At 37.8% G+C, this 19,713-nt stretch overlaps 2 protein-coding genes and 1 long non-coding RNA gene across 10 annotated transcripts in view; 1 reads left to right on the forward strand and 2 right to left on the reverse strand.

The window, feature by feature from the left end:
- The window catches only part of supt3h (SPT3 homolog, SAGA and STAGA complex component), an 86,113-nt gene that overhangs the window by 48,485 nt on the left and 17,915 nt on the right, over positions 1-19,713 (reverse strand). The gene's annotated exons all lie outside the window — the stretch shown is intronic.
- LOC140578326 (uncharacterized) lies at positions 11,445-18,229 on the reverse strand. The gene is made up of 2 exons (XR_011982426.1): positions 18,193-18,229; positions 11,445-14,437 (listed from the first exon to the last, which is right to left on the reverse strand). It is a non-coding gene; the product is annotated as an uncharacterized lncRNA (long non-coding RNA).
- runx2a (RUNX family transcription factor 2a) overlaps positions 16,723-19,713 on the forward strand; it is a 51,914-nt gene continuing 48,923 nt past the window's right edge. The window contains exons 1-2 of one of the 3 annotated variants that reach the window (XM_023839149.2): positions 16,723-16,876; positions 17,075-17,199. In XM_023839149.2, coding sequence (XP_023694917.1) covers positions 17,142-17,199 — 58 coding nt within the window. In that variant the 5' untranslated portion in view covers positions 16,723-16,876; positions 17,075-17,141. Of the gene's footprint in view, positions 16,877-16,918; positions 17,200-19,713 lie in introns of those variants that run through there. The other 2 variants (XM_072698830.1, XM_023839148.2) reach the window with 2 other exon arrangements.

The following is a 19,713-nucleotide window of genomic DNA, read 5'->3' on the forward strand; positions in this document are numbered from 1 at the left end:
AAAGTTAAACCGAGCAACATGGGAAACTATCAAGGGAAAAATAAATCATTAAACTTTTTACTGATCTAGGAAAACATGCATAATACTTGTTTGACTACACCTGAATTACTACTGATTTATCTTGGTTTATAAAAGGAAATTACTAGCTTTCTGTCTGCATGTATAGTTTTTTCAACAGCTAGAAAAACTGCAAGCACATCTACCCAAGACATGATCATCATTTTAATTCCTGCTTATTACTATTGTGATGTCCAAAATGTCACTGTACGTGTTGTCTAATTAAGTTATTAAAATCAGGTTGAGGCAATATCTAATTTTTCATAATTTTTCATTACACTGCAGTGTGCGGTATTTTGATGGTATTTTCAAAAGCAACGCTATTTTAAATCGTAACAAGAAAATTTGCCCAGCGGGTAGTGGGGTTTCCCCGTGATAAAATTTAGCTGTATCTCTATATCCACATTCCATTTCAAGAGATTTTGAAGTATTACTTCAAGGAGTAATACTAGATGTATTACTTCAAGGAGTCCACTTAGACATTTAGGTAAAACTTCATAAGAAATATTCTGTTTGGAGGATAGGTTCCCAGCAAAACTAGACAGCTACTAGCTTCACATACTCTGCACAGCTACTAGGAAAACTTCAGAAGCAACTTCCCACCGACCATATATTCACACTCAAATCACACTCAGATCATAAAGGCAAGACCAGAATGTAGACAAAATGAGAGTATTCAATGTAAATGAGGGGGTCTTAGAATGCATCAATGCTCATGTGATACCAAGAGGCCAAATGGAACCACCAAGAAACAGCCAACAGAGGTATTTAAGAACATCTGCTCATTCATTCATCCAATCCTTCCTTTTTTCATTCATTTCCAATATTCATTTTTCAGCTACCCCCCTCAGCGGCGATTACGATCTTGGAACGTACAGAGCATAAGACAGGGAACACCCTGGATAGCGGATCAGTGTATCCCAGGCAGGGGACAAAACATTTCTCTTCAAAAATCCCAAACACATGTTGAATTTCTACTGTACATTCATTATTCAAAAATACAACAATCAGAGGCCCATTCAAGCTATTTTACTCTTCATATAGTCTCAGAAAACCAAACCAAGAAAATTCCACGCTAAAATTCAGTATCTTACACTGAATAGCCAATACTGTTTTTTTTTCCTCCAGCTTCCATTCCCTGTTCTGGGATGATGAACAAAGGCGAAATCCTTTACAATAAATGAGCTTATTCTGCACTTGATTGCTGGAAGGAAGCCGGCCCTTGTTTATATTTGCATAATGCAATCATTTGTCTACTATGAAAGCAAATGGAGAATGCCTAAGCTTTTGTAGGACGATTCAAGATAGCTAGCTACAAAGATTTCAGCTGATCGCTCAAGGTCAATTTCAGCATTATGTAGGCGATTTCTGAAAGATTCAGAAGAATCTTGGAAAGAGCATGCTTAGCAGGAATCGCTTTACTTCCTTGGCCATGCACACTACCTGTCCTTCAGTAATTAGGGTTAAACAATACCAAACAATGTATTAAACAATACCAAATTTTTTCACACAACACTGAATTTCTTGGCTACATTTGTGTATAAAACAAAGACTGCTTTAAAAAAAACAGAGAAAATGTTTAATGTGAGTGGAGTCATTCTTCACTGCACTCAACAATATTGACATCTTTTATTGGACACGATAAACAACAACACGTCATGGTGACGGTTATACTAAACACAATTAACTGAAGCCAAACTCATTTAATTTTAATTTCATTAAAAAACCGTGGGATCTTTTAACAGTATTCAGCATAAGGACCAATTTCGTCAGCTGTCCAGGCTACATAATTAACAGTTAACAATGAATAATAGGAGATATAAATGTATATTATATTTAAAAACTTCATATCACTGAATATTATTCTGATTCACTGGGGGAAAAAAAAACCTGCAACGTAAATTTATTTTTATGTCATATGACCAATCATCTGCAGTTCATGGGTGTTACAGTTATAATGTATAGACCAAAAATGCATATATCGGCAACTTAGAGACAATTTCAATTGTAACAAAGGCCAAAAGACTACACTGGGTTCCATGGGACTGTGAAAACAAGCCACCATCTTCCATCTAATTAAGATTCCTGGCCTGAAAAATACTGTGCCTAACTGTGTAATTAAAATATCTGAAGCTTTCACCAAAAACAATAACCAGCTTAAGTGCATTCCTTGGACCGACAGGGATACATATTGCAACATTTTTTGCCACTTTTATTTTAGGTATAAATACTTTTCTGTTTTCTGTTAACAAATGTCCAATGGCTCGAACTCTGTAAATGAATAAATTAGAACTGCAGAATCCGATTAAATTATAAATTAAAAGAAACCCTGGTGTAGTAAACAGTGACCAAAATAGAAACCTCAAATATGCATCAAAGAGAGATTCCCTATATATTACCTGACCCAAGTTCAAAACCTGCTAAGCAGTCATTAGACTTTTCCGCCCCAAACTATTAGCTAGGTCATAATATTCAAAACACAGAAATATTTATCCTCCCCTAATCATCACATCACCATCTACTTCCCCAAAAAATATTTTAATACATGCTCCCTAAACAAATAAGTAATCCTCAATATTTTCTATGAATCCATGGTCATAAACAAAATCACAGGCTCTGTTTACAGATGGAAAAACTAGAAACTGAAACAGTATGCAAAGTAGGAATCTTGATTTTCATACGACAAAATAAAAATTGAGGGTTTTTATTTTGATAAGATAGATGATTTCCCCACCAGAATATACCAAGCCCTCATCATCATTTGTGCTATAAAAGGAAAAAAAATGAAAGTAAATCATGTGCTGTTTTCTATTAAGAAAGAAATATTGTTAAAGGCACAGCAAAATAGACTTTCGCAGCTGTTGAGTGCAGCCTGAAGAATATGGAGACGCTAATGTTAGAGAAGATTACCGCTAGGCGATGATGGTGGCAACAGAGGATCTGGAGGCACTAATGTAGATGATGAAGAATGGCTAAAGGGAAACGGCAATTTATGGTGAAGAGGGGCTGAAATCAAGTCCACTGGAACACGGCAGGTAAGAATCCAGCAAGCGGATCGAGGCACCTTGGGATCGGCGTGTGGATCAGTGTGTTAGGACGGTGTGGCTGTGATTGGATGGTCACCAGTTCAAATCCTAGGGTCAGCAGAGTGATTTCACTGTGTGTTATTAACCCTACATGCAATAGGGACTTGCCAGATCATGCTTTTTCAAAAATGTACATCCCTTTGGATAAAAATGCCCACTAAATAAATAAAATGCAAAATGCATTAAATGGGGATACACAGCTGTGACGATGGCGATCAAAAAAAAAACCCTGGTGACCTACAGATGCCACCAGCAAGTACGCAGAAACACAAGCAGGTTGGACGGAAGGTGGGAAGATAAAAAGCGACACCAAAACTGAACCATGAAAAATCACGTACATTAACACGTGATTTTGCATGGTATTAAAACATACCATGCATTTGATCAACAAATGAAAAACCAGTGAGTAGAGATCAACATTCCAACAGAAACAGTGAATTAAAGAAAATATTCCTAAATGATATCTCATGTCCCAATCACCCATTTCTTTAAAACTTAAAAGACATGCATTTCATTTAATTTCATTTCACCAGAAATCATAAAGATGTGACTCACGCACTTTCTGACTGCCAGCACTTTCATATGTTCCCGGGGGCTCAATCCTTTTATCGGACCACCGGATTTAGAGTATTAGGTACAAGAAATATATGCATTTAAAAAAAAAAAAAAATGAAAAAAAATTTGAATCCCAAGAACTGGCTGAATGCCAGGTTTTTCCATAGCGTCTTAAACTATTCCAATATCAATACGCCAGAACTTTTTTCCAAACAAGGCAAATATTTAATAGCAATATTTAGCTGCAGTTCAGGCCAGTAGCCAGAAGCACTACGGCTCACCACAGACCTCTCATGGAAGAGTCCAGGGTCACCTTAGCTAATGATAAGTTTCGATAAACCGCAGAAGCTCGGTGAGCAGTAGCTGATTCGTTACTCTAAATTACAGCTAAGACTTCGAAGAAGAATTTTAATGACTTTATCCTATTTTGGTTAGGGAGGCCGGCTGGGTGGTTTTACACTGCGGCCTCACACCTCCGGGGTTATGGGGTTGGAATCCCACCCAGAACTCCATGTATCTCTCTGGATTTTAGAGGTTCTCCCCATGTTCTCTCAATAGCCACCAAACTGACCTAAGTTTGTGAGGGAGCCCAGCGATGGGCTGCCATCCCATGCAAGGTACCAATTCCTGTCTTCCTATACTGTGTGGGCAACAAATCATGGAAGATGGATGGAATGATTGATTGACAAATTAATACAGTATAGACTTCCGATATTGTTCTCTTGAATGAATCTGCAAAACACTGTGTGTAACACAGCCTGCAGGTCAAGGCCAATCCACAGTTTTGACACCAGTAGCTTAAAAAAACACTTAATTTTGACCTTTTTACTCTACCACTCCCTGGGTCTGTAATAAAAGTGAAAACCAGTAATGTGAATTCTCAGAAAAATGACTTAGAACATTAAACAAAAAACATTTAAAGTAACAGTAATGTGGTAGTAATGGCCAGTGAGCACATCTTTGTTTATACATTACTTTAGCTATCGATTTCCCTGGTTACACGCAGTGTTGAAATTGAACTGGACCTTTTAAGATGTTCTTCAATATGGAGACCCCCCCAGTGACATGTTTTACCTCTTACATGAATCTTGAGTCAGGTATTATTTTTCAATCTTAGAACCAGAAATGTTTTGCGCAGTTCCGTAAAATATGGGGAACAAGTAGAGCCAACTGCTCAAAGTAGAGAATAATCCCAAACATCACACTGACCTGGGCTACTGCAAGGACAAGAACTGCGTAACCTGGCCAGAGCTCTGGGGGTATAAATGATGAGGTGGGGGTGGGGCAACTGTAGTTTTAAAATTTCAACTAGTCATAACGCATTGTATGAAATACACTTAATAAAACTGGTTAAAATTAAGCAAATTTTCCATATAGTTTCAATTTGAAAAATTATCCATGACATCACAAAGTTACAGTTCTGCTCCATTCACTGTGGGTGATGATCAAGTTCCTGTTCCGCCAGATTGTCAGGTAAGCGAGATAAAGCCATTGGCAAACATGCCGCAAGTGGCTTCAATACGTTTCCACAAGTAATAAATGTATGTGTGGAAGCCAATGAAAACCTGCCAAAACATTCAATTATAGTGATGATTCAACTATGACCAAAAGGGAAAAAAAAAAATCTTGATTTGACTTCACAAAAGCTCTAATGGAAATTATTGCAAACATATATACCTTTTCTTTTCCAAAGGGAGTCAATCTGAAAAGCCAGTATGACAACAGAACATCACTCCTCATGGAAATATCCTGTGTTTTAAAATACGTCACAAATGCAGTAATAAATAATATAAAAGAGTGTCATGCACCATGAAGCACCAAGTTTGTCTTGAATGTAACACAAGCATTGTCATTCGTTACCATTCTGCTGAAAGCCAATATAAAACAAATGTACCCCAGCTGTTATGTTCGAAGACATTCTTCAATTTGGCCACCTAGTTAATCGACGCATTTCATTCGTCGCATATCGCTGTCTCCTCAGGAGAATAAGATAACCCAGACTACCTCCATCATGTCACTTCAATACACCTGCATATCAAAAAAGCATGAATATTCAGTTAACCCAAAAAGAAAAGCATCAATACTGCTGCTGCACGCTTTGGTCACATGTGCACAGAGATTAATCCCCAAAGCTGTGCGTAAAAAGTGGGTAATCTGAAATCCTAAATATTTCCAGAGAGGTTATCTGACACTCCAGAGCTCTGACAAAGAGATCCAAGGTCTGTCTGGACCTCACTCTTGAGATCAGCATAGACAGACCAGTTCTGATGATTGTACGTTACTGAATTATACATATAATGTATCTGCCAATTGACATAAAATAGCCGGCTACGTCTTCAGAGTTCAAAGGAGAACATTAGCAGCCTGGAGACCATTTGATCGTTTTTAGTTATCCTGCAGTCTCAAAGCCACTATTTGCTTTTATTAACAGCGAGCATTTCTCGGGCCCAATACATTTACCGTAGCTGGGCTCGGGCGAAGGCTGCTTCTGAAAACACTGAAAACGTGCCAAAACCTCCAAGTACTGCCAGACTCTGCTGAAAGCAGACAGAAAGACCTAAATTACATCCAAGTGTGGTCCTTCTTAAAGCAACCTCATGCAAATTCAAGCCCAAGTATTAAATGAGTTAGGGCCAATGGCAATATTCAATGAGTATAAATAGAGTGAACGGCAAACTTGTGCAGCTCACTGGTCATACAAACAGTCACATACAAAATAATGTGGAGGCAAAGACCCAGAAAGTGTTTCCTCTCAAAATAAAATGAATGCAATAATCATAGTCCTATTTTTATACGCTATTACATTATTTTTCCCCATCCCAAATTCATAGTGATAGGCTAAAAATGTAATCAAAAAGTTGCTATTCAATATTAATCTCTTATAAGTTCCTATTTATGGGTAGCTTTTCGTTCTGTACTAGCTACCTCGTTTTGTTGCGAAAGTTTACTCTGACTGACTCCAGGATCTGGACAGTCCAGATTTTGGATCACTTGTTTGCATCAGTCAGACAAAAAAAAAAAACATTCAGCATATTAAGTGCCTTTATATTGTTAGACGATGCACTGGCAGAATAAGAGAATGGTCTGCGATCACATATAATGCAGATAAGCTGTGGTACCTTGTTAGAAAGTTTCCAAGCTGTATGACTATTCCCAAAATCAGACTGATATTCTTGTTCTTTTAAGGGTATCAAACTGGCATGCATTGATTTTCTCCATCCAGAAATTAAGTTTACTGTGCTAAGCATCACTTTTGACATGCAAGACGAGGTAGAATTACTTCCCTTGATTGTCTAAACCCCAAAATACATTCTGTTCATTTAAGGAGGGTCTAGAGGTACACACACACACACACACACACCATGTGTTTACAGGGGACTTTGCCTTCCAGTAAGTTTCTTAATTCGCCTCAGACTCCTGATGTTGTATTAAGTGTCCTTGCTATAACAGCAGCAAAACAGTCCCTAAATATGACTTCAAAAGACACAACACAGGGCCACTGGAAACAAATACAGAAGCCGCATGTGAAGGGGACTGGCGAATTCTGCAAGACCTTAAAAACAGCACGAATTTTAAAAGTAAATATTTTGAGCTGAGGGGTGCCTCCTTTCTTGTTTTGCAGAAGTTGTTGTACTAAACGCTGTATCAACTGCATGCCGCCAGAGGTGGTAATAAATACGTTATAGATAGGGGAAATTTTAAGATTTAAAGATTAAAGTAAAAATGAACAGAAATTAGCACTGGAAAACAACAGTAATTACAGCGGAATTTCTTACATAATTAATATTTTAAAATTTGGGTTAAAAAAACACTTTTAAGAGCAGTACAGTCAGAGTGTTGAAACGAGTACTTCAGGCAAAGAATGCGAAAGAAAGGCAAATCTAGAGTTAAGCTATGTTTACACGCAAGATAAAACCTGTAAGAGAGAAATTGACGTTACTTAAATAGCTTATTTTGTTTCTTATCAGTGTAAAGTGGTTCTGAATTGCAAGGAAAATCTTAGACTCAAACTTGGTATGGATCTCTGTCAAGAGTACCCAGGATCTGCAAAACTGGCCTACAGATAATGGTTGTCTCAGTTCAGCCTCACAGTCTACAGTAACATAACAGCCTTGACCTACCAGTTTGTTCCTACTATGCAACATGGAGAGTCACACATTGATTGGACCAATCACTGCAAATAGCACAGGCTGCTGCAAACCAGTGCATGTGTGGATGCCAACGAAATTAAACCAGTGAATGATTTAATTTGAACCAATAAAATCAAGTGATCAATCAAATGATTTCTAAAACGAAAATTATTTTAACAGATAATCAATTGCAAAAACTTATATAAAGATCAGACAATTTATAACGGTACAGGTCTTTTCCATCTCAACGTTATACTGCCAGAACACAATACCATAATTGCTTCATATCTGAGGCTCTCTTTCCAAGTGATGTCATATCAGGCAACTATCCCAGCCTGGATGCATCACCATAACCTCAAGATCGTATCTCCACAACCAAGCCTCTCAATTTCTCAGGCCAAATCCTTGCCATGAACATAATGAAGTCTATATAGACACTGTTCTTAGTTCATTAAGGGCTACAATGCAACAAGGACACCTCACAATAATAATACAACTAATCTGCTAATGGCAGCCAACATGAGAAAAGATATTGATGTTTTAACTTACTGTACAACTGGCCTATATATCTTTGTATCCAGTATTTTAAGTAGCTGTCTGCTAAACCAATATCAACTAATACAAATTTTATTCTGCCAAATACTTTACACCAACAGATTTTACACCAAAAGATCATTATTATACACCAATATAACAGTGCTTTATTTTCTGATATGATTGTCAATCTGTAAAATTTAAAACAAGCTACCTTATCTTACAAAAACTGTTGAACTCACAAGCATGAGCAAATTAAATGTGCAATATCTTTTTTGAGTGGTGTAATACAATTTTTCCATTCCCTGCTGATCACTAAAAACTGATATATTATGTATGCCTTTGAACATGATTACAGACATATAGGATAAGAGTAAATTATAACTCAGGAAGAATATTGTATGCAGCATTTTCTACAGTGATACGGCTAATTTTCTAATCGTAAACGTAAGAGGCATGCATTCATCAGCAACCAATATATCAGTCAAGTTCTACTTTTAAGAAAATTACATTGTCTTTCACCAGTTTAACAGAATTATGCAATGATGGGCTTGCAATTCAATTTGTACATGCATCAGAAAAACAAGTAAATTGTGATGAAAATGTAAAAGTCTCAAGTAAATACATTTTCCAGAATGTACTGTAGAAAGATTTAAAATGCTTGAGGCAATAAAAGAAGCTATTAAGAAATTACTTGTGCATTAAGTAATATAACTGTGGTCAGCTAAAAGCATAAACAAACTCCTAAAACTCACACTGGTGATCTTACTATATAAATTATTTATCTAAGAGTTTTATTAACAAGTGAGGAATCAGGTCAATAATAACAGCAGCAGAGGGGAAATCGACAAAAATAAAAATTATCATTAAAACCATGAGTAATTAACCATAAAAGACATTTCCAATAAAAAGGAATGTCAGAATTTAAAAGCATATTTTCTAAGTTCCAAATGCACTCTATTTGTTATAAAATATATATATATACATCAATGTGATATGACTGGATAAAATAAAAAGAACTAATAGCTGATGGGTCTGTGAAGTATGAGAAATTCCATCCAGCTATGCCAAGTTAAACTAAACAACTTAACATCAGAGCTCTAATATCCATCCTCAGAGCTGGACTCACAAAATCGCTAGCCCGACCTACCAGGACAAGTTTTCACCAAGTTTTCCTGTCGGGCTACCAGAATGTAACAACACCCGGTCCGATGGGGCTATCAGAAACTATCCCCTAAGTAAAATAACATTCCCTCCTTTATTCACCTTTTCTGCCATTTTAACCCGCTATTTGGAGGAAAAACTTTGCCCACTGAGTTTTTTTTTTTTATCATGATGATGGTTTGTCCACTGGGAAGTGTTTGCTTAAAACCTTTGTTTATTGGAGGCACTTCTCATCGCCATCTTGGTGCATTACCTTGTTGTCTGATATGAGGACATCATAAATGATCTGTTTTTTTTTTTAAATGTCGTGGGTAACACTGAAGCAAATTAAAGCGACTAAATGTTTAATTTCCGGCAGGAAGCAAAAAAGTGTTGATGAAACATTTTGGGGTATTCATGGTTAAATACATCTTGTAATGGTAACACTAAGCAATTACGTTGCTCTGTGATGTAATATTAATGTTACAGTACTGTGCATGTTGCTTTTTTTTTATAACAAATCTGATTTGCTCACACATGTGTGTTTTAATGGCAAATTGTTGATGGATTTCTCCCAGGATATGCGGGTGCAGAGACTTGGGAGTGGTTACTTTTTACTCCCCTTTTGATGTTCATGATGCTAACAGACTGCTGTGTTCCAGATTCACTGTTGGTGGCAGTAAATGTTGCCTGTCATACTGTACATAGTGGCTGGTTTGCCAAACCTGAAATGATAAGAATTCTCAGCAGGATGCTTCTATGTTTTTTATTATCAGCCCTTTTAAATTTGGACTAGTCAAAATTCATTTCAGGATAACAGGGATTTAGACATTTTGCAAGCCCTGCAGAGTCTCTGTCCAGACCAGCCGACATACTGAAAAACATACACGTAAACATAGAAACCAGTCAGCAACTGAGTTCCAAAGCAAATGATTGAATTAATTAAAAATAGAGCAGAGTAATTCCTTGAAATATTTTATAGGTCCATTTTGCCGTTGCATTCTGAAAACATCCACAACCACAACTAAAAGGCAGGAAAAGATCAAGGAGCACAACCAACTGAACAACAAATGCTAAACGATGTTCGTGCAAAGCAGTGCAATTGAGAAAAGCATCAAGTGCGTTATTAAGTGAAAGGAAGTTCGGGAAAACAACAAGCAAGCATCCTTTTTCATGAATAAATGTGATTAAAGGGAATTGAAATCGTGACAGGTTTTTCTTTTTAAACACAGCAATTAAAACTAATCACTGGAAGTGATTAAACTGAAACAAGGCAGAAAGGATTTGCTATCACACACTGCTGGTAGCATTTCAGCGGTTAAAACTTGAATAATAAAACTAATCTTTCTGTTCCCTGTTTTTTTTTAACATTCTTCCAGATTACTCAATCTATAACCAACAAACTATTGCCTTTTGAATGTTTTTTTTATATATATACAGAAAATTAATAAAATTTATTTTATTACGTTTCTAAATAACCATAAATGACAGTCGTATTCAACCTGTCGTTACAGGCTTCTTTTTCAAGACATACTATTATTTTCAATGCAGGTTAAATGTCACGCACATTTTAAAGTGCCGCACAGTTACTAAACTCCAGCTATGATGTATACAGTCTCAATTTCTAATACAATCCAATCAAGGAAAACAATCATGCAAGTACTCCATGAAAAGTATCATCCAAATGTTTACTTGCCTAAATTAACATTAAACTAGTCACATATCAAAGATGATCACTAAGCAAATATAAGTATATAATCTAGCTGAAACACAAAGTATTTCCAAGTATTCCAAAAAGAAATCCCAGAAACTAAGATACAGAAGTTAAGCAAGTTGCTATAAATATATATGGACAACTTGTTTTTCAAATGTAAGCACTGATGTCTTTTTTGTGATTTTTTTTTCAAAACGTTAAACAAAATCACACAAAAGTTCCAACTTGAAAAATAGGAAAAGTTTTATTAGTCTTATTAATCCTTTCACATACTGTTTGTTTCACATACTGTTTGTTTTACCCATCCAGAAACAGCAGAATAATACACAGATATTTCTAAAGGGCTGGTCTTCAAAACGAATTAACAGAGGGATGGTTTTGTCTATATATAACAAACGTGAACCGCGTCCAGAGTTGAACTGGAAGAAAAATACCTATTTTTAAACAATTTCAAAATTTCTGAAACTTTGTCTGCCAAACTTTTATTGTATTACAAACATCTTAAAGGCAAGTGACCCCAACAGCTATAGCAAAATCATTGGAGTGTGCCAACAAACTGACATAAAAGCCTTCCAAATAAAACCACAGAGGCTGTCTGACAATGTCGCCGTTGTTCCTCCATTGTTGCTCTCAGCCTTACAACGGCTTGTTTTTCAAGAGGGCTGCCAGCATTTATCAGGGATGCTGAGTTCTTACGAGACTAAACTCCATTTTGAAGAGCATAATGGCAACATTGTTTCCCCCCCACTTTCAGGTTGCGACGACCAGCTGAATTATGAATCGCACACTAGACTATGATTAAGAAATGAATCAGAGGGATCGTATACACCGGGCACAAAAAGCAGGGTTGTTTCTCACTTATGGCGCAGCTTCAGGAGTCTCAGCGTCCCGCAAGGCACTAATGGGTGCTTTTATGTTGTCACAAAAGGTGCTGTCATGCGGTGTTTCCAACATGCTGCACTCACACCGCTATACATTTAATGCATTGTTATGCATGGCCGGCAATGAGTCATGGGACTTTATCAAGATGCGCCAGAGTCATCGCCCCTCCACAGACGAATGCTAGGAAGGTGGGCAGCTCACGATAAAGGTCAGAAGAGTGACAAGGTGTCCATTCTTCAAATCGATGTTACTTGCGATGCCAAAGAGAGCAGAGAATGACCAGAATCATGAAGTGTAACGAGGTTCTCCAGTGTACCTCACTGTGCAGACTCATCCTCCCACACAACAAGAACAGCATGTTCATGCACTGGAGCGTCGGCACAGGATTTCCGCATTACCAACATGAGGCCAAAAGGTAGGCAAAAATAAGAACGGAAAAATGGCTTTCAGAGACCCAAGCCTTCAAAATGTGGGCCAAAGCCACAGTGACACAGCACTGGGTGGCCAGAGAAAGTAATATATGTAAAGTAAACATATAAACATGGGGGCATTTCCCTCAGAATTTCTTAGTAGCAAATGAAACAAACTCCTGACCATAACCTTGAAAATCATCGCATACATCTGCGAGCAGCGGTCCAGCTTCAGTGTTGCTAGGGGCGAATTTAGCTTGTACACCACCCATGATCGACCGGGGGAAAAAAATTCCAAAAAAGAATTCAATTTTCAGCGGTCGGCAACCAAAGCAAAGCATTTCACAAAATCATACTGGAATATTTTTGTCTAGTAATCAATCAAATTAGCACGTTGCAAAATTTCGTAAAATCCCAGGGCTATTTTTAAAAGTGTTTGCAAGGATACCACTTAAGCTTGAGTGTTTGTTCCAGAAAGATCAGTATTACTTTTCTGGGGAAAAAAGAAAAACAGCTTTAATACCACAAGAAAGAAATTGGGAGCAATTCCTGAAATACATATACAGACTAAGGCAAGAATATATTTTCATTTCAAATATGCCATAGAAAACTATGTATGTACCCACAATCTAAACAGCCTTGCACTCTGCTAAAACACCCATAATGCCTTGCAGGCTAGTTTATACATTTTATTTCCAAACAGGATTATTTTGCTGCTAAAATCTAGTACTGCTTTACTAAAATTCATCAGCAATAATATAATCCACTGTTGCGTAGATGGGGAACCACAGATATTAATGTTTATTGAAATTATATATGGAAAAACTGCAGAATATATTCTGTACGAAACAACAGTGGAAAGTAAAGTGCATACAATGTCAAAATGACAGCAGCCCCCTAGTTATATTAACTCTTCAGATGTATAGATTTTTCCATTTGAGGCTATTCGAATTTTAAAGCATGTACTAATTATATACTAGAAGACACACAGTAAAAACAACCCAGTTCGTTTACCGACATTCAAGTCCTCTATGAAATCGTGTAGGAAAGTCAAATCAAGAGTTATTAAAAATAATTATTACCACCCTCCGTGAAAAGACATGAAAAGATGTAGTTTTAAAGTCCACTCGGTTGGTGGTCTGAGGTTGGCATAGAGGAGTCTGCTCAAGCCAGCGGAATGGGCGAGGGCATATTCGGGTATCACCTGTCAGACTCACCAAGGCCTGGATTCAGGCACAGACCACCAAGAAACTCAGTAGCTGAGAAAGCCGCTGCTCGCGCACAAGCGACGTGACCCATTTACGGCACCGCGAGGTCTATGCGCATCCCTCTCACAGACTGCTGATCACCATGATCGACATCAAACACAGACTAACTAAGTGAGACGAGGCCATTTTTGTAGATATTTTAAAATCATTAGGTGCAGGATATTACTTTTCCCCCTAAAGTGATTTTAATAAATTACATATATACTATTATATTATCATTAAGACTTAAAACTGTATATTAGTTGGAATAGGAAAAACAGTCACAGCAACAATAAATGCAGGAACTAACATCCAGCAACTCCCTATTTAAATTTCAAATGCTAATGATGTCAGTGGGCATTAGACAGAGAGTGATGCTTATGACGGTTACTCGGACTAATATGTAAAGGCAGAATCCAGCAGCATAGATTTGAAAAATTTCATTAAAAACATGCATGTTCACAGTTCACTTTATGAAGTGGCAGTTCACCGAATGTTGCATTGTGGGTGAAAACGTTCCTGTTTTAGCAGAGCCACATCCTCTGCAGCCACTGGAGCTGAAGTTTCCATGATTTTATATCCATCTCGACTTCAAAAAGAAAAAAGACGACAAAAACAGAAAAGCCTTGAGGAAATGATGGAGGTCATTTTTTTTAAACAGCAAGTACTCCGTGGTATACTGAAAGAAAAAAAAAATCTGAATGAAAACATGTGCATTTCATTTTCATTTCTTGGATTAAATAAAGGTTTTGCATATAGTATACGGTTAAGAAAAAAAAAAATCAAAATCACATCTTTAGCTGTAGAACAAAATATTTTTTTTAAAATGCAATAATACAAATCATCAGGACAAAATTGTTTCTGTAATAATGGTGTTGTAATTGTAAAATGTAAATTTAAAAAATTGTTAAAATAGATATTGAATAAGATTTCATGCATATTTAATATCAATAAAATTAATGAGTTATGTCTTCATTCATTCATGTTTCAATCAAGTTAATGTGACCATTTTTGAATCAGCTATAAACCTTGTTAGTCACTGGTTATTTGAATCCATCACAATCAATGGAAAGTGAAAAAAACAATACTAAATGTCTAGCCTGCTCAATTATAACCGTTTATTACATTTAATTCTCAGTTACATAATATCACAGATAAGCAAAGCCAATCAGGGTAATCAAGGAGTATATCTCAAGGAGTAAAGGCATATTAAATTATGTAACAACTAAAATAAATATCAAAGAAAAATACGGGGGAAAAAACTGTCCACAAAACGTCTTATCGTTTTTGTTTTTACTTCTATGTCAGTTACTAGAGGGAATAGCGGAATTGACGAAAATGTCACATTGGGTCACAAAAATGTCACAATGCCAAAGGAAATAGCTAGCAAAAGGGTCTCACTAAATAAAAGGGGGGGGGGGATGATGCATTAAGTCCGAGACGGATCAAAGAGACGCGAACGCGGATTCAACTGTGCGGTGTTTTGAGCATGTGCAGACTTTATGGGACGGCCGTCAAGCAGACATATGGGTTCGGTTATTAGCCTAAATTGACAACACCCTGAATCTGGAGGAAAAACTACTGATGGGCCTTCAACGGGATTCTGAGAGCCATGCAAAATGAAACGATAATTATTATGGAGGACTTGCGGCAAAAGCCCCCCCCAAGCATATACTGTGGTGATGTCCTCTGGGAGTCACAAGAAGGGAATTCAATTGCAATTATCGTCATTATTCATTTACATTTGGCTGACCATCTCATAACCACATGGCTGAAGTTTAAAAAAAGGGGGGGGGGGGGGGTTGTCCCTCTTCAAATCCATATTAAGTGTTATTTACGTGTAGGACAGCATACTGCAAAATGTGAGAGGGTAACTGTTTTTTTTTTTTTGTTTTTTTAACATTTACACACAGCAGAAAAACTACAGACCAAATAAACATAGAACTTCAAAAGTCCTGAGTTTGAACAGTAACTAAAAAAAAAAAAAAAAAAAGAACCAGACAAAAAGAAAAGTCTCTATTACGCAATGAAATACCTTGACACATATTTCAGTCGAAAGATTTAAGGAAAGAAAAGTGAGGCCAGAAACTGACAAGCTGCCAAATAACAGCTTCTTTGTAGCGTGTGAAACAGACTGATGAATCACAGTTTCTAATTCTCGTTCTTCAAAAGACGGCGGGGGCCTGAGCCGGCCCCTTCCAAAAAGGTACTTTTGCGGGAGAGAAGGGCGTCCCGTATGGGAAGGGGGGTGGGGGAGTGGGATCTGGGGATCTCCCAGACTTGTCGCCTCTGCCGCAAGGCAGTTACGGAGTGGGGAGAGAGCCGCGACCTGGCCAGCAGAAGCCGGAGAAACAGCCCCTTCCCATAACAAGCAACAGAAGCGCAGCAGAGAGGGAGAAGGTGGGTAAGAAGAGACGGAGGCTGATGAGCTACAAAAGGAGGAGGACAACAATTAAAATAAAATTTAAAAAATAAAAAATAAAAAACTAATCTAGCCGGAAAATCTGAAGCAGACTCATGCAGCTGTGGGATGCGATTTTCTGTAACTCATCACCTTTGTTCAGATTTTTACACTGACACCGCTGCCGACCACAATTCCACTGATACGATAACAAACCGGATAAGTGGCGGCAGCCGGAACGGTAACATTAAAAGACCAGGATCAAAAAGAGAATCGGAGAAAAAGCCCTGATTTCCATACGCTCAGACTGTGAATGAGATTGAGGTTTTATTCATTTGCACACCCCTTCTGATGACTCACAGAAATTAAAAAGATGCACCCCCACCCCCCCCCCACCCCCACCAAGCTGGGTGCCAGGAAGAGCTGCTGTACCGCTGTCGAGAAAGAAGACAGACAGGAGGCTGGCCCACTAAACTCCTGTTCTCTGATGTCACGAGCACATGACCCAGCCTCTCCAGTAACAGCACATGAAGGGAAAAAGGAGAGTTTTAAAGCTAATGCGTTTTTGGATTGTGTGAATGCTTCATTCGCCCCACAAACAACCACAGAACCACAAGTGCGGTGCAGGATTTTCTGCACGACGACAGAAGGGAGACCTCGGTGTGTAAATGGTTAATCCGCGCAGGTCAACTCCAGCCTCAGAGACCGAACAAGTCCGTAAGTACTTTCTAACCACAACTCAACTAAATACACCCATCCACGCTGCAAACACCAGTAACAAGTAGTTACGCAGTCTTCCTGCAACCTGCTTGTTACTTGAGGATGTACAGAATGTCAGCAAAATTCATCTTCATCTGCCTGTGTTGCATGAATGCCTTCTAAACACCCTGTCTCTAATATGGTCTGTCTTCACAGTTTAGAACTTCAAGGGTTATCAAAATCAAAGGGACAAGAACATTTTGAAGAACCACCAAAAGTGACTATGGCATCAAACAGCCTTTTTAGTTCAGTGGCACCATGTCAACAGAACTTCTATTGGGGTAAGTTCACTTAAAGCCTTTTTTTTATATTTAATTCAATGTGCAATATGATTCATTTTAGTGTAAGCTCAAAATTGTGTGGAGACTTTTAACAGCCGTTGAATTCTCTTAAGTCATATTCACTGTTTAAAATTATAGGGCATAATGTTCTGCGGGGCAAAAACAAAAACCCAATTCAAAAACGTTACAATCCGATGTGTTTACGCTTGCAGTCGTACCCAGAAGATGACATGTTTGTTCAACTTAAACCCACATTTGTAGAACGATGAAAAGTGAGCAAGAGATTTTGCAAGAATAAACATTTGCTCCGTTTCAATCCATGAATTTACATTGAAACAAGATGTGCTGGGGGGGGAGAAGTTTCTTATAGAAGGAATGTAAGAATTGCTTGATTTTTCATGTTGGATTTGTACATTATAGTCTGGTAAAAGTCTCAAGACTGGTGTTTTATGTAGTGTTGCAGTATTTACATGCCCGGCTATAGTATTGGCCACTTGGAGATTACCTTACTACTGAACCTTCAGCTTTCACACACATGCTCTGCACCTCGAAAATCAGGAAGCCGTTTCAAACTGGTTTATTTTAGATTTCCACCCTGATAGGTACATCTGCAAAGAGCTCTTTTCACACGTAGAGAAAATCTCACAGACCACATTTTTAAACAGGAACACACTATTTATCTAAAATGCAAAAACAGACATTACGCGTCGGAATTAAAAAGAAAAACATTTAATCAAAAAACATTTTTGACGGCGGCAGAAAACGAAAAAGTAAAATTAGCGACATGTAAGAACAGTGAAATGTGGAACAGTACGAAATATAACATCAACGCAGAGTGTGACGTGTTCCCCAGACTCATAGTGCACCACAAAATATGACGCTCAGACTCTCTCGACCTTTCTGGACACTCCTAAGATAAGCAAAGCTCCATTCGCAACATGCAAGATCATTAATGTGCAAGGGACCCTTTAAATAAACCATGATTGAACTTACAGCATTCGTTCAATGGTGTCCTTCATCGTTAAGGAGTCTTTCCCTATGCTGTACCGCGAGTAAGCCGACGAAGGTAAAAACATACGGTTGCCACTTTGCTTCTACTTTTTAATTGGCTGCTCCTTTTTTGTCATCGTTGTCCTTGCCAAATGTTGACTGAAATCCTGAAGCCACAATGTAGCTGAGAGATGCTACAATCCTGTCCCCAGTAATCATTTAAGCTTTAATGCATACTCTGCATGTTCATTAATTATATATATATATATTTTTTTAAATGGTACTTAATGGTAAAATGCCAATACTTTGGGTAGAAAAAAAACAAAAATGACCTTGGTTAATTTAAAAAAAAAACGAGAGCATAATATTTTCGATTGTTTAGATGTTTGTGACCTTAAGGCTTTCATTCTTGGCCATGGAATGTGATCATTAAATACTTTTCAGCCAACTAACATCCCTGTGTCTAACTGTATAACAGTCAATATTAGTCACAGCGATGAGCCCTGTAATTTACATTAAGTCTATGTAATTTCTTCTCCAAAAAAAACATTTTGAAAACTGCCAAGTTCAGCATTTTGAAGTTGTCAACTATGAATCACTTCAAAAACACTCTCCTGTTCAGTATCAAAATATGGTGTTTTTTGTTACAAAAAATTACATTACTGTGAATGGTAAAGGCAATGAGGGTAAGAACAGATAAACTAATCCTAAGATTCCTATGGCTTAGGGAACTCAAAGCGTTGATAACATCTGCAATCCTGCAAGAGGGGGTACAGATGTCCTACAAACGCTCCCAAGAACCCTAAACCATCGCTAATCAATTACAAACTTGTTCTTTCACTCTGAAGTCCATGTGCTTCTAATTTATAACGCCGGTGGTCTGAAGTGTGGTCGAGCCGCGCGGGTTAATTCCTTTAATTTGCTATCACAACTCGACTGCGTAAAAGAAAAACAACATTAATAAAGGGAAGCTAACCTGTGTGCCCAGGTTGAGGAGAACGTGCCGCGTCCTTCAAGGTCCCGGCATTTTTAGGGGCCGGGCCAGAGGTTAACCAAGCAGAACGCAATAAAACGGAAAATCAGGCCTGTCGACAAAAGGCAATGAGAGGCTGAGAACTGCAGAAACGCCACGTCTCTCTGGTCTTCAGGTGGCTCACGCCTCAAATCCTGCCCCTGGCTCACCAATCCTGGTTGACTACCCAGGACCTCTGGCCCAACAAAAAGGCACATAGCCAAATGAGTATAAATCCATCCAAGCTCATGATCCTTCAGGATAGATTTAACATCTGCTAGCTCAAACCAATATTTCTAAAAACACACTTTTTTAAATACCTTGGTTTATGTGTATATTTTATTAACTAGTTACAGCAGCAGATATTCAGCTTTGTCATGACAATTTATCTTGTGAGCAAAGCAGTTACCTGAATACATTTATAGCCTCAAACAGAAGTTATGATAGCACAAAAAGTCAAGTAATAACAGAATACTAATAGATCTATTTCTAGCAAGTACTTAATTAGTTCT

This window comes from Paramormyrops kingsleyae, chromosome 14 (assembly GCF_048594095.1).
Source record: "Paramormyrops kingsleyae isolate MSU_618 chromosome 14, PKINGS_0.4, whole genome shotgun sequence".
Classification (NCBI taxonomy): Eukaryota; Metazoa; Chordata; class Actinopteri; order Osteoglossiformes; family Mormyridae; genus Paramormyrops; species Paramormyrops kingsleyae.